General features: G+C 43.4%; 2 protein-coding genes across 2 annotated transcripts in view; one reads left to right on the forward strand and one right to left on the reverse strand.

Annotated features, from left to right (window-relative positions):
* macrod2 (mono-ADP ribosylhydrolase 2) overlaps positions 1–16046 on the forward strand; it is a 583152-nt gene that overhangs the window by 52641 nt on the left and 514465 nt on the right. The gene's annotated exons all lie outside the window — the stretch shown is intronic.
* On the reverse strand, positions 5908–14388 carry flrt3 (fibronectin leucine rich transmembrane 3). Its single transcript, XM_072436570.1, has 3 exons — positions 14276–14388; positions 9643–10310; positions 5908–8968 (listed from the first exon to the last, which is right to left on the reverse strand). Exon 3 carries the CDS (start codon positions 8924–8926, stop codon positions 6989–6991), a length of 1938 nt encoding a protein of 645 aa, XP_072292671.1. The 5' UTR covers positions 8927–8968; positions 9643–10310; positions 14276–14388; the 3' UTR covers positions 5908–6988.

The following is a 16046-nucleotide window of genomic DNA, read 5'->3' on the forward strand; positions in this document are numbered from 1 at the left end:
GGATGTAAGACTAAGTGCATTGGTCAAATAAGGATAACTGCATTCTAAGAAACGAGTGGGAAGTTTGATCGTTGTGTTGGCAGATGTTGTTTTAAGCTGCGTTTGTGTAGCAGTGTCTTTGGAGACTCACAGCGACTGCAGCAGATTTTAAACAGTGGCAGCCTCAGGATTACAGTGGCTTATAGCCTCGGACCCTCCCAGTGCTCACACACCACCACAAGCTTCGTATGCTTCTTAAAAATGTCCTATCTGAAAATAAAAGAACTCCTCCTCATATTTCTGCTCACCCCCGTCGTATCCTCTTTCTCGGTTGCTTAAATTCATCCAATTGAAAAATGATTCTCTTGTTGTTATTTTGCAAAACAGACGACTTGGTTTTGCCCTTCTCAAAATGAGTTACGAGTAGATTCCTCTGACACAGCATTCGGCGTAATCGTGTGGCTGCGTGTGACCAGCACACCATCGTGACAGCATATTTTAATTACTCTAGCAGTCTGCTCTGCCCATTGGAGACTTCTCCTCTAAGTTCCCCTCTCCTAACTTTGCCTGAGTTTGACTGTGTTCTGATCATGCCGTGGGAGGGAGTCCCTGAACTGAACCCGCTGCAGAGCTCTGTCACTTCAGGGTGACACTGCTGTCACTTTTCCACATTCCTGAAAGCGGGAGATAGGCCACTAACTGTGCTCGTGTTTGAACCCTCCATTGCTGTATTTTTTCCAATTCTCGCTCAAAGAGTTGTCTAACTGCATCTCAAACTGTGCCAGGCCACATGAAATGTTAATAATAATTTTGGCGGTGCTAGCTCTAGCGCTGCACTGGGTCAGAGATGCTCCCCCTTTTACTGCACCGCAATGATCCCATGTCAAGATGCTGGAGGTAGGCAAAATAATTAGGCCTTGAAGAGTCTGCGTTCTCCTCCTGCTGCCGTGATGCATGGTGACATGTTGTATTTACAACCCTAAAAGGTGCTGACACCTCTGAATTATGCACAACTTGGACAAATCCCAGAACTCTGCTTCTCGTGAGCCGGGGCAGGGGCTGACAAAGGTTCACAGAGGCTGCTGTCGGAGTGAGTGAGGCACGTGATGACTAGACTCTGGACTCGGCTCAGGAGGTTAGTCTGTCAAACCCCTAAATCAGACCTGGCCGTCTCCTCCACATTAAATCACATCTACTTTAAACACATCTCAAGTCTATAATTGACTTATTTTTATTATTGCGGATAATATTTGAACATAAATGTTTCCTGTCATAATGAATTACAGGATTACGCCAGGTCAGAACTAAAATAAATTGGACAGCTGTGCACCAACACTGCGGTAACAGACTTTGGCTCTCTGTTCAGTATTACTTGGCCGTAGCGAGCATTAGGTTAGCAAAGTGGGCTAAACTTGCACGCGATTAGGCTGTCAACATCTGAAAATAATGAGCTGCAGACAGACCCACATTGGCATGCAAAAACTGTACTGACATTTAAAGCTGGCTTAACATAAATGAGAAAATAAAATAGATCGAAGAGGAGCTTTGGTCTTCACTGCAGTGCTCAGTGCTACCGGGAGTATAATGCACAAGTTTGGACTGCTTCTAAGACTATTGCTTTGCATCAGACTTTATGGACAGACGGGGCAGAGGGTCGATTAAGTTCTGGGGTAGAGACGTGGTGCTGATCCCATAAAAGGGCAAGAGGAGATGTATGGCCTCTTACAACATCATTTGAACCACTTAATGGAGCACTGAAATTAATGGTTGTCAGTGCCGAGTCAATTATATGGATATTTTCGTAACATATTGTGTATAATTCACAGTTGTACCGACACCAAACAGCCCCTCTGCTTTTGTTTTGACTGTCGCCTAAGAGTTTATTGACCACATTGTGAGGTGTGGAATAAGTCTTCATAGAAATGCGTTGTCATACCCTGCCAACGTCCAGCGCTAAACTTCTGTTCCTTTGTATTAATGGCCGGTAATTTTGTGTTGCGATGGATGTACGCGCACTCTCTCGGTGCTCTCAGGCCAAAAAAATGATTCATTAAGAAGACTGAGGGGCTGATAAGATTCCTCTGGCCTCGCGGTCTCAGGTCAGCGAATAATGTGAGGAGATGTAGAGGATCTGGGACGACAACAAGACGGGGGGTAGACCCAGACTGAGATTGAGGAGCAAAAAAAAAAAACCCCTTCCCCCTACAGAAACACATCCTTCACATTGACACGCTCAGCTCCACAGGCCCAAACACACTGCGCTTGTGACCGGGGCGACAGAGACACATGACAGTCTTGGGACGAGCGTTGGGCAGAAGAGAGATGGCTTCGGGGCATTTTGTTACACTCGTCAGACAGTTTCTTTGTCTTACTGTGTCTCATTTGATGCATGAGCAATGTGTATGTGTTTACATGCACTAATAAACATACAGCCCTGTACACATGTGGAGACAAAGGGTAGTTAGGGTGATGACACGCACACGGTTTGACATCCACTAGATTTGATCAAAACAAGGGTTAAGAAATATGTTGCCCCAACCTTAAACAAAATAAAAGAGGGTTAATGAATTATTCTTTTGCCATGTGCTTAAAAAACGGACTCCAGCCCTGAATCGTCAATGTATAAATTTGAAAGAGAAATGAGGACCATAGAAAACTAAGTCTATATGGGTCTATACAACAACTACAACAACAAAAAGATACCAAGATATTAATCGATGCTTAAACAAGTATTTAAAGTATATACTATGTAAAAGAAACTGCAATCACTTTGTGTTGAAAATGGCATTGCACTGTCCCAAATTATCATTGTGTATAAAGATATTTTTGTATCAGAATCAACTTTTAGTATTATGACAACACAAAATATAGATAAACGCTTAATAAAACAACACCATTTTTGTAGTTCAAAAAACAAATTTCAATCTACAAATATATTTATTTATTATTATTAATATTATTTTGAACCTGTATTAAAATAAACCCGCCTACTGCGCCTCCGTTTCCATAATTCCCTCAAATTCGACACTGCACAATGTCATTTGTCACGTTGTCAGGCCATAACCATAATGGAACTGATGCATTATCCCAGTCAAAATGTAGCTCTGAAGGACATTTATAATTTTGGGGCAAACTGTAAATGGAATAATTGTTCCATGTTTCTCCCAGTTGACACCAAACACATGGGCAAAAGTATTCTTAGTGGGAGGCTTGTACTTCCTGCCTAACTTGTGACCACAGAGCTGTTTTGGCATTTATAGCCCACTAAATCATGGTGTCGTTTGATGTTTGAGTTGTGTGCTATGCAAGAGCCAACACCAGCCAGCCACTCATTTTCAATAGCTGCTTTTACTGTTCTACCACTGCACTGATGAAGCACAATTTTGAACAAAAGTACGACATTTATTGTGCGTCGTGTAGTTAAACAAAGCAATCAATAATTCTGCCTTTTTCAGACCGTGCCTTGTGACTAACAAGTAATGTGAGATGGGATTGGGAACATTTAAATTTGCCTTGTACAGCTTTGAAAGATCATCGCTGTTATTCAAAGCAGAAGTTTGCAGAAGTTATTTAAGATGTTTTGTATACAAGCAGTTTCGTAGTCGGCCTTTTTATGGCGGCATTTAAATGCATAGGGTTAGAGTTTGAACTTGTGTTTACATGGCGTAATGCATTATGCGTATAATTTTTGCCTGCTATTTGGCTACATCGCTAACGATTCTAAACATTTCAACAACTTCTCCTAATGTATAATAGAAATTTGTCTTAGCATTGTAATTGTCATAGGGTTCATGAAAATACGTGTGGGCGTAGGCATGTATATGGATAAAAGTCTACAACTAAACAGAATGACTGGTATAAGGTACATTAACAATTTGTAAATGAAGATTGAATGCAGTTCCTTTTTTGGTAAATGGTTTGGGGCCCATAAGCTTTTACTTCAGCCTATTCCCTTTGGGCTCTGTACAACATGAAATGCCATGTTAATGTATAATGTATAGTAATGGGAAAAAAGCTCAAATAAACTAAACTTAAAAAGAGAAAATAATTTACCAACATTTGTTCACTTTATGAATGACAGTACTAGTATAAGTAAACAACGTGTCAAAACCAGGGGTGGATGATATTGACAAAAACTAATACATATTTTTCCCCGATAAGTATTTTCAGAAGATGCTATGTCAATCCAACAATTAAAATAGTTTAGTATTAGCTTTAATTAAGGGCAGAAATATGACCATGCCCTCATTTGAAAAAGTTAAGAATAAATAAATAAAACAATAAACTCGATATAAACATTTGGCATATTTTCAAAGCAAAATTCACAGTGTTATCTATACGTCTATATATTGCCCTCGTCTTATCAAAACCCCACTCAAGTAGCTTGCTCTGCTGACTCAAATGTGCATAATTTTTCACCTTTTGAGAACCTTGCACCCAATCTGACCCGACCCCCCGACCTCAAATCACTCATACAGTCGCCGTCCTTTTCTGATCCCGCTAATGGTGCTGACGGAAAACAAGCAGGCCCAACTGCTGCCAGCGCCGGGGTCGTCCAGGGGTGGTTTGATATTAGCGCCTATAGGAATGCAAATGTGACCGGGAGTTACAATGGGTGTAACAGCAGCCCGGAACAGACACTGCAGCTGCCCCATTAGTCTCATCTACAGGTTACATGGAGGGAGATATAATTAGTCATTGTTTGTCGGTTTGAAGACAAATGCATGTGCCATCTTGTGCAGTGGCAAGGTTTGTGTGACCTAAGCGAGAACATGAGAGCAATCAAGGGAACTGTTTAAAAAGGGGCTAGGGTTAAGGGTCATAAGGCACTATGGGGGTCATTCAGCAGGTCAGCAGAAGTTGGTTCATCAATTTTGTCTCATACCTGGTTTGGACTAACGACTGAAGCGCTTGAGTGTTTTAGTAATGTTGAAACAATAGCTGATTGTGATGTGAATGGCCTTTTTATTCTCACTTTGAAGATGGCAACATTTTTCACATAACTAACTTATCTTAACAAACGATGCCTGTTTCAGTATTATAGTTTTATATTCTATTTCATTCTTAAATTAAATGAATAAAATAAAAAAAATAAAAAACAAGATTGAAGCATAAGTAAACTGTTACTATTGCTGAGCTTAACGTGTTTTTATTAACTTCAAAAAGTATATGCAGTATGTATTTTTAGTCCGCAGGGCGAGGTTAGTGTATACTTAAGGCTTGGATCACTTGTTCTACAGCTTTTAGCATCTCCTCTTACTGTAATTAAAGCTTTGGCTACTGAGGAGGCTGTGGTGTGTGAATGGGGGCATGAGGAAATGTTTTAGTGACAATAATTGAAAGCACTTAGTCAATAGTTGCAAAAATAGCAATACAATGCTTTTTAGAGTCAAGTCTTTCCATGAACTGTGCACTGGCCTATTTCACTTTTTGCACACATTTTCTGGTCCCATGCACGGGTGAGCTGCTACGGTGTCATTAGCATGCAGCCTTGAGCTGGCACAGAGACTGTCCTCTATCGGGACGGGCATCCCCAGCAGGGTGTGCTTGTGCCACCCTCCATATGGCGAGCCATCATTAGTTTTCTGCTGCCCTGCTGCATGGTAGGTTCATCAGACCCTAGAGTCCAATCTCACCAAAGCCTTAATTCTGCTGTGCTGTGCTTATGTCTCTGCCGGCCGATTGGATAAGTCACATGTGGCTTCACGACATGAAAGAACAACTGCAGCCTTGAGCAGATGTTACACTACGGGCTCACAGAGCAACCAAATAACTTTCAGAAACAATTTCCCGCTGACATTAAAGAGGTACCTGGTAGTAACAATAATTGGTAAGGAATCAAACTATTACCTTTTGATAATTATTTTTTACATTTTTAAGTGTGAGCTGCAATATCTCTATATATGTACATCCAAATCAAGTCAAACGTTTTAACACTTTTTTATTTTGTAAGATGACCAATATCTTCATATTCAACTGTGTATGAAAAAAGTCACTGTTTTATTAAAAAGCTAAATACAATAAGCATTGGATCAAGGCACATACAAGACTGGCCAAAGGGCATACAATGCACTTTGGTTTTCAATTGTAAATAACAGTTAACTTCAAATTGTGGCAACATAAGGTATTCAATTGGAAAACAATACAAAATAAAATAATACTCATACCAAGGAGTTGCTGACACGGTGGTAATTCTAATAAATGCCAGTGTGTCTCCTGCTTTGGCCGCTGACTACAATGACGTATGGTACATGGTACTAAAGAATGCCGCCATTGTCAGTGGGCCATTGTTGGCTTGTATAAATTTTGTGGAGGGGTTTGTGACAGCCAGCCCAGTCTTCTGGTTAAGGTCAGTGTGCTTAAATGTGTCCTGTGCTGTGGCCCGCCGTCCTACAGAAACACAGGACCCCTCACTCAGCTGCATTTCTTTTTTTGTCAAACAGATAATCCACACTTTGAAGAAAGCAGAGAACTAAAGCATGGCACCTCATCTTTAGTGTTTGTACTACATCCCAGGTGAATCAGGCCCAGAAGTACATAGAGACAGCTACGGCTGATTGCTCTAAGAGGGCAGCATGCCTAAGTGAATTCAATCAGCTGTGCCTTAGTTAAGCAATTTTTTTTGCCTTTTTGTTTTTAGACAGCCATAAACTTAAAAGAATGACCTGTGCTTATACTACAAGGTTTTCTAGAGTCTGATTGTTCACCACAGCAATGAAAACCCACTTTCACAGTTGACAAGTCATATCTCAGTAGAACACAGAGTTTCTTTAAGTTGGTTTATCCTTAAACAAAGTAAGTACAGTACAAATTACTACAAATTCCTAAAATATAGAATTGCAGTTAGTTACAACACCCACTGTTCAGCGTTGGCCTGAATCAGGAGCCTTCTCATTCGTCATAAATTGTCCTTAAATATAAATTATATGGCAAATGTACATTTCTAGTTTTATATCTCCAGTGTTGTGTAAAAGTCTCTCCACGCATGAACTGTGTCCATGTTCAAATATCATGAATGGGAATGATCTGAATCTGGTATTCCACTGTCTCTGTAGCTTCTGTTAATACTGTTCTCACTGTTCGGGCTTTTGTATAAACTCAGGCCGTTTGGTGGAAATATTGTGTGTATCATAAACTCCTCCTTAGACACTGGTAAGTGACTAATAGGAATCATCTGAAAAGAGGTCTCTCGTATTTCTAGAATGGAAGTGTCCTTCTTCGTGCCAGCCTCGGCGTAGTCATCCTTTCTCCTGCGGCCTTTGTTATAAGTACAGTTTCTTGAGAAAAGTGACCCGTTTCTGTGGACATACCAGCACACCAAAGCCAATAGGATTATTGCCAAAAGAGCCACAGCTCCCCCAATAATAGCAGCCAAAGGCAGACTGGAATTTTTGTAAGGCTCCTTCTCCTGCTCCCTGTTTAAAGTGGTTGTGGGGTTATAGGATTTGTGATATCCGGTCTCTGTCTCTATGCAAACGGGGGTCTCGTCTGACAGGTAAATGTTACTGGTCTCCATGGGAACCATGCATATCCTATAGGAAGACTCCTGCTCCAGCCCAGTGAGCAGGTATTCAGTCCTCTCGCCCTGCACAATGGTCTCTGTTATGGAGCCAAAAGGCGGGCTGTGTCCCAGCTTGAGCCAGCTGAGCCGTAGTGCAGTTACAGCCTGCGACAGCCTCCATGATATGTGAATGGTATCAGGAGTACTGGACTTAACACTGATTGTGATAATCTTTCTGCCTGTGGTCGTCGTGCTGTGATAGTTCCTCCCAAAGTCTTTTCTTTCAGGCCTCCGAGTGACAAAAGAGGGCCTCTGTGGCTGTGAGGGCCTAATGGTGTTTGCGACAGTACTTGTTTCAAAAGTTGACAGTAATTCTGAATCTGAGCATTCAAACATGTCTGTAGTAAGGTCTTTGATGGCCATGCCCTTTACTTTATCTGGTCCATTGCACATGAGGCCTCGTACATTCACCTTGGACGGCAGTGATCGCAGCCAATCTCGCACCCACTTCATTTCGCAGGTGCACTGCCAGGGGTTGTTTCTGAGCAGGAGCTGGGTCAGATTGTCCAGGTCTTCAAAGACTCCCTGTGGAAGGCTGCTCAAATTGTTACCGGACAGGTCCAGGCGATACAGTTGCCTGAGGAAGGCAAAGGCTCCAGGTGGGACACTTTTAATGTGATTATCCTGTAGCTGCAGCTTCTCCAGACTGGTGCCTGGTAAATTGGCAGGGGGCGATGTGAGAGAGTTCCTCACAAGTGAAAGCTCTGTCAGGTTGATCAGGTTGACTAAGGCCAGCTCCTGAATTCCACGGTTGTTGAGTAGGTTTCCGTCCAGCACCAGTCTCTTCAGGTTGATCAGGTCCTGCAGCTGATCTGAAATGGAGGAGATGCGGTTGTCATCAAAGCGCAGTTCCTCAATGCTCATAGGAAGACCAGAGGGGATGGTGCTCAGGTGGTTTCTGGAGAGGAACAGCAGTCGGAGGTGGTTGCTGTCCCTGAAGGCCCCTTCCTCAATACTGACAGCTGATACAGAGTTGTCATCCAAGTGTAATTCCTCGATGTAGGGGATCTGGGCTAAGGAGGTATGGGTAATCATGCGAATGTTGTTCTCCTGTAGGTGGAGTTCTTTGACCCCCAGAGGTAGGTTAGTGGGGAATTCGTCCAGATTGTTGCAATAAAGGTAAATCTTTTCCACGTTGGACAGCCTGCGGAGATCGGTGGGGATGCCTGAACTCTTAATTCGGTTGTTTTGCAGAAAAAGCACTGTTGCATCCTGGGGTAGGCCAGAAGGGATGGACGTGAGGCCACGGTCATTACAGTAGATAAACGTCCCGTCACAGCGGCACGCAGAGGGACATGAGGCGGAGGTCACCAGGGGGTTAGCGAGGCCCAGCAGCAGCCCCACCCTGATGAGGAACAGCACAAAGGCCTCGCATGGACGCACCATCTTGAACCTGTGCTTCTTGACGGACCAATCACTCTGGAGCCCCTGGGGAGAAGACACACGGGCACATTTAATACACACGCCTTTAAAGAGGAGCCAAATTCCTGTTCTCATAATTGCTGTGTATTTGAAATACTGCCTGTACTGATTGCTATAGATAAAATAACTGCCAAGAAAGTCAAACGTCTGTCTATTGAATACAATTGAAAATACTGAATCATTAAATTACATTATGATTTACAGATACATTGACAAACTGCTTCAAAACCAGATGATTATTTTGCCATAAAAACTAACAAAAAAAAAGCTGTGTGAAATGACGTTTTTAAATGCCTGCGTGCTAGACTACTCTACAGCCTTGACTTGTTAAATGCAATAACCTTCTCAGGTATTACATGTTTCTAAATCTCAAAGCTGCCTTTCATCGCTACAGACCACAAGTCTCTGAACAATGTCAACCATTGTTTCAGAAATGCAGCAGTGGAACCGATACAGTCCTCTTAGATCATAACCTGTCTCTCACCATTCACAATTCACAAGACATTGACTCACTCTACCCATTTTAGAACAATGCAAACCACATAACTATTAGCAATAACATTCAAAGTTGCTGTATGTTTGATAATACATGTCCTTAAAATATTGCTCATAAAGTTGTCAAAACCCCTCTCTTTGCCCATGAGTGAGTGAGCACAATAGAAATTCAGCATTTATCATACCTGCTTTAGACAGAGTTGCGATTCCTTTCCTGTCAAAGCTCCTCGATTCGCCTCCTCCTGCCTTGCCTTTTGCGTTGAAGTTTGTCAGGCGCTTCAGTGATATCCTGACCTGCTCAGTGTTTGCAGAGCTGATCCCTGTTTGGACGATGACCTCTTTCTTGTTGTCAGAGGCTCATTCTTTCAGTGGCTTTACCATGGCAGATAAGCCCAAAAGAAAAAGCGTCCGCTCGCCTCCACAAAGCATGCACCCTCTGGTATGTTTAAAATCCAAAACGGATGTTGAAAATTACCAAGTTTTACAAGCCATCACCGCAAATTGGATTTACGGAGGTGTCGGGAAGTGAGCCGTGTGTCGACCAGGCTTGTACAAACTCCTCTTTGTAATCAGGCCTGGTAGGCATGATGAGGTAACACAAAGCTGCACCGAGCCATGCCAATCCCCAGGTCTGCCACAAGCTCAACCCAGGCGTGATCGCGGGTGTACTCCAAGTATCTCAGAATCCTCTCCTCTTTCTGGACGTATACACATAAATCCAGAGCTGCGGTCCTGTTCCCCTCTCGAGCAGATAAGCGAGGTTCTCCTTCTCTACGAGGCGGCGTGCTTATCGATCACAGCCCCGACTCTGCTCATAGATTTGCAGCGGGGCTCATCAGGCCCTTTTTCAAACCTGCCAAAACAGATAAGAAATGTATTTAAAACATGTCCAGGTGGATCAGAATCCCTGTAACGTAACAGGTAACACAGGTCTGCATGCAGGCTAAATGTTATCGCTGCTCAGATAACGTCTGCGGGGAACTTAACCTTTCGTTTAAATGATTATTGTTCCCATTGACTTTTATATTCCTGTTACTCCAAACAACACATTTATTACTCTGATTTGGACTATATAACGCTGTGTATACAAGCAAACACAATGGGCAAGGGTAGAGGCCATTTCTGGTCCAATTTACACAATAAAAGGTTCACACTGTCCAATATTAAAATGTATACTTTTAGATATGCTGAGGTTAAATCTGTAAATCTGTAAATCATGTAAGCTTTTCATCCCGCCTGACCGTCCTAACCTTTAACCCCAGACAATTCTTTGAAGAAAGTTTAGGTCAAAAATAGAGTTTCTCCAGCCAAAGAAAATATTATGCTTCCTTCAACACAATAGCTCTGTGAACATGTGCAATACAATCCACTGGGAGACTTGACATGGTAAAAAAAACACGCAGAACTGAATTAGAAACATGGGCCCCACCATATTGTAGTTGTAGCCCACGATTAGGAGAAGATTAGGGAATTGAGAACCACGTAACTCAATTACAACTCCTGAAATATGGGCTAATCGTAACACACCCCATCCTCTCCCTCTCCTCCAGCCTTTAGCCCTATATTATATTAGGAGTAGATTATAGATGGACAAAAAGGCACCAGCTGGGACCTCTGCTAACTTGAGTCTGAGGAGAGGAGCGTACGGTGTGAAAAAAATGGGTATAAAATGGCAGCAAAGATGGAGGGATATGTGCTGCCTGCTGCATGAACTTTTAATACAGCACTTAGACTGGCTATTTCATATTTTAAATAGCCCTTTTCACCTCATTCGATAAAGTCCTTCTACCTCTGGATATTTCTGAGTGATTTGAATATTTCATTTTCAGCATTTCGGGAAAGAACATTGGTGAAGAAGTAAAAGTTTTTGCACTTTAAGAAAAAAAGCCTAAAATATGATGGGTGCCACATTAAGTTTCTGATGCATGGCTGCTTGGTTTCTTTTCCACAAGTATGGCCCCTTTTTCTTTGTCTACTGCCAGCCGAACAAGTCCAGCCAACCGGTTGTAGATGCTAAAAACACTAAAGTAGCCAATATGTTACACTGCACAATTCCGTTTTAGCCATTGAAAATAAAGGACTCCAGTTATTGGCACTTCTTTCGGTCTTTCCAATGTGCTGCTCTGCCTGGCTGGATGTGTTTCCCAGCAGCCCGACTTCCTTCTGCTTCATTTACTTTTTACTAGCCAAGTTAAATCGAGCAGCTCGCTAAATGGTGTGTGTACAGCTAGTTACCTTTCACGGACAAAAGCTGGACAATGGAAGCTAATTGTGGGCTGAACATGCATAAACGAACACCAGCCTGCCATAACAGAGCCTGGACATTTGCCTTCAGGACACAAACTGAACAAGAAATGTTGAAGGATTAAATTTTATGCCTGTCCAAACATGTGCTGTATTGTGATTTCCGCGCCGTAACATGTAGACGTCACGTTACAAGAGATGCATTTAAGGGGGAAGAGCTGGAGAAGTAGTAATGACTGACTTTTGCATTATTCATAAGGCTCGAAATTAATTTTTGAACCACGGCAGATCCCCACTGGGAAATCAATGTTGTTTGTATCTCCTGTTGATTATTCACCCTAATTCATAATGTAGCTTTAAAATGATTATTCATTAGACACAATTTAGTATTTATTTAGCTCTGACATTTAGGTGACATTTGCCCAGGTTTGTCTTAATGCATTTGCAAGGGGAACATTAAGGCAAGTGCAGTTGAAATAACACGATTAAGTACACACAGTTAAGTAAAAGTGTTTAGGTATCAACAAGTAAAGTACAAGTTTTATCTTTGCTAGTCCTGTAGTAAATGTTTCTCGTCCGCTAATTAACATACAGTGTTAGTGATTTGTATGTCGAAGCAGCAGACAGTGGCCTGCTGTGATGCCAAGACACAAAAGGACATTCATCTGGATCCACAGGGGAACAAGTCCACCCCAAAACGGGCCAAAATCTACCCCATAGCTTCCCAGATTTGGTATGGGCCCTCCTGTTGTCGTCTTTTGCGACAGGCAGCACAGATGATCGTTTTAGCAAGCCCATTAGGGAGAGTAACGTGCTGGGGCCTGGGACAGACTGGGGTGCTCCTTTTGTATAGTGCAGCGCTGAAAGGAGAGCTCCCGAGCAGCTGCGATGGTTTTTGCCCACATGGGGGTGGTAGGCGCTGCAAGATGAAATGTTGTGTGCCTGCGTGTGACAAGCAGCTCCAAAACACTGGAGTCTAGTGTGTACCGTGCACAAGGCTGGATCTCATCTATGAGGGATGTGTAAAGCCGTCCTTTGGCACCATTTTCCTGAGTCATGTTGCTTTGACTGGCACTGCTCATGCTCTGCTCTCACACCTTTACAACAACTGAAAATGGATACTGTATAGGCTATATGCTCTGGAGCTGTGGGGTACTCTGTTGTTTATTTTAGAATATAAGGCTATTCTTCTTCTTCTTATACAAACGGGAACGCTGTGCTAGAACAACTTTATAACGCTGACAAAAGCCATTGGTGTGAAATGCAGAGAGAAAGTCCCAGATTGGCGTCTGTGCCCCGAGGCAGGCTATCAAGGAGGACAATCGGACGTGTTTTCATGTCTGCCATGTCTAACAAGCTCTAACAATGAAGGCCATCTCTATCTTTGAATCACTATTTAAATCAAGTCTTTTCACCGAATGCATCTGTGGTCAATATGCTCGAAACGTGTAAAGCCTGCCAACCTTCTAGTCACCGGGAGACAGAAGGTTATGTTAAATGGGATTAAAACAGCCTGTGCCCTGCCCTTGCCAATAAGATAAACAAGCAAAGCTGCATTTACTTTATTGCTTTATTGCGTTGCTTTAATGGGATTAATGCTGGACTTTTCTCCTCGGGTCCAACTCGATTTATCAGCCCAGTACTGACATTACAGTGCTATATCTCACGCACGGTTTCATCTCTCTGCACTGCTCTTGCGTGTGTTTCCCAGTTCGAGCCGCTCCACACGCGCATTAATCCGCCGTAGACTTTACGCATTTGTGGGTGCATTTATGTGGAACAGGGTGTCGCTGTGTGCCGCGATCGTTTTTTGGGGGGGAGACGCGCACTTTTGGGGTTGAAAGCGGTGGGAACTTGAGCGAGCTGATGCCGCAGAGGCTGGCCGTGGAGCTGGCCCCTCATGTTCAAGCTCTGATGTTCTGACGCACACGCGCTGGGGGAGTCTGTTAAGCGCAGACCGGAGCCCCTCTTCCCCCCCCCCCCCTTCTAATCCCATCAAGTTTACGCCTTTGCGGGGTTTATTTTTGCCAACAGGGAAGAAATGTGCAGTTGTTACACGCGCGTTTGTGATATTGTGCAAAGCTGAATGTGTGAAGATATGCATTTTACGCGTTGGGTGCGGATTTGGAGACGTAGTTTTTTTTTAAAATAATTATTATTTATTTACCAGGGAGATTATTATCTTCCTATGTCAGATATGGGCAGAATATCGAGGCACGCAGCAGTTGCACACGGAGAATATATGCAATGCATGTAAGTCTGGCTCGTGCCTGCAAATCTATGGGGAACGGCTCTGAGCGCAAAGGGAAAGAGCACGGACTTGGCGCACGGAATAAAGTCTGTAAACGTGGTCCTCCAATGCCTGACAGCCACCCAATATTATCTGTCTGGATCAGGAATTAAAAAGAAGAAGAAAAAAAAAAAAAGAGGGCAACTAATTAGCCTACATACATCATACATACATTATACACAGACGCGCACACGCCAGTCGATTGTGAGAAATTCCTTTGCTCTGCACGATAAATCCAGAAAAGCGCGTATTTCCAAATTGGCACTTCTAACCAATACACTTACCTCTATAATAACCAATCAAAAAGCGTTAAAAACAAAAGTAACAGGTATCCTTTTTTAAGTAGCATCAAATATAATCCAATCCACGCGGACTTAGTTGAATTCACATCCAAAAGAAGTGAGCTTTTGTCAACGCACCGGGGCTATTTTTGAAGTTGTTTTGTTGCGGCGGCAGAGCTCTGTTTACCGGGGTCCCCCCTCAAACACACACCGTGCACCAGGACATAGATGCGCTGCCAGATTAAACTCAACACAAATGTGCGCTTGTGCTCGCCTCTGCTCCGCTTCAACTGGGCGCTGGTGACGTCATACGGGGGGCGGGGCTTCTTCGCTCAGCCTCTCTCTCCTCCTCCTCCTCCTCCTCCTCCTCCTCCTCCTGACTCGCTGGGATGGGATGGGGTGGGATGGGGGGGGGGAAGGGGGGATGCGCAGGAAGGTACCGAGCCACAAGGGGGAGTCTGTCCACAGCGCAGCGAAATGTGAATGATGTGGATTTCACAGCAGCGGGTCAGCTCTGGTTGAAGAGGGCTGCTCTTCACTGGGGACAGGGGGGAGGGGGAAGCTTACGTTCAGCACCATTAAAGGGGATGGTTCTGAAAGTATAACCCTTTTGAACTAATGATCGTATTGTATTGTTGTTGTTGTTGTTGTTTTATGGCGGTTGGCATCCGAGTGTTGCATTACCGCCAGACTTTATTCCTCAGACGTTTCGTAGTCCTGTAGTTGTTGTTGTTGTTGTTGTTGTTGTTTTATGGCGGTTGGCATCCGAGTGTTGCATTACCGCCAGACTTTATTCCTCAGACGTTTCGTAGTCCTCAGACTCTGTCGTAGTCGTATTGTATTGATGTGGAATTGCCTTTATATCAGTGCTTCTTAAACTTTGGAAGATGAAAGAAAAGTGTCCTCCCCCAAAAGCCTCTGGGACAGCGCAGAGTTGGCGCTCCACGGCTGTAAATACTCACCTTTCCTCTCGTCACTGATGATCACTTTTACTAGTCCACGTTGTTGTTGTTGTTTTTGTTGTTTTATGGCGGTTGACATCCGAGTGTTGCATTACCGCCAGACTTTATTCCTTAGACTTTGTCGTAGTCCTAAAAGTTCTTCTTCCAGTGCCTTGACTTCCAGTGCTTTGTCCTCAGACTCTGTCGTAGTCCGTAAAAGTACTCCTTCCATTGCTTTGGTGTTACAAAGCCCATGAGGTCATGATATGTCTTTGTGACTAGAATAGTTGTTGTTGTTTCAGAGACCAGTCACAAAGACATATCATGACCTCATGGGCTTTGTAACACCAAAGCAATGGAAGGAGTACTTTTACGGACTACGACAGAGTCTGAGGACTACGACAAAGTCTGAGGAATAAAGTCTGGCGGTAATGCAACACTTGGATGCCAACCGCCATAAAACAACAACAACAACAACAACAACTACGACAAAGTCTGAGGAATAAAGTCTGGCGGTAATGCAACACTTGGATGCCAACCGCCATAAAACAACATCAACAACAACAACAACTACGACAAAGTCTGAGGAATAAAGTCTGGCGGTAATGCAACACTTGGATGCCAACCGCCATAAAACAACAACAACAACAACAACAACCGGCTTTACTCCAGGGAGACCCCTCTTCATCCTCCTCTCCTTCTTTGACGTTCGGTGCTTCCACCGCACAGCTCCATTCTTTAGGCCTCATTCTATAGGCTTTAATATTTCCACTGATGCCACGTTCTTCTTCTTTGGTGTTTTATGGCGGTTGGTATCCAAGTGTTACATTACC

This window comes from Eucyclogobius newberryi, unplaced genomic scaffold (genome assembly GCF_026437365.1).
Source record: "Eucyclogobius newberryi isolate DKJ021-1_F unplaced genomic scaffold, fEucNew1.0.hap1 SCAF_8, whole genome shotgun sequence".
In the NCBI taxonomy this organism is placed as follows: domain Eukaryota; kingdom Metazoa; phylum Chordata; class Actinopteri; order Gobiiformes; family Gobiidae; genus Eucyclogobius; species Eucyclogobius newberryi.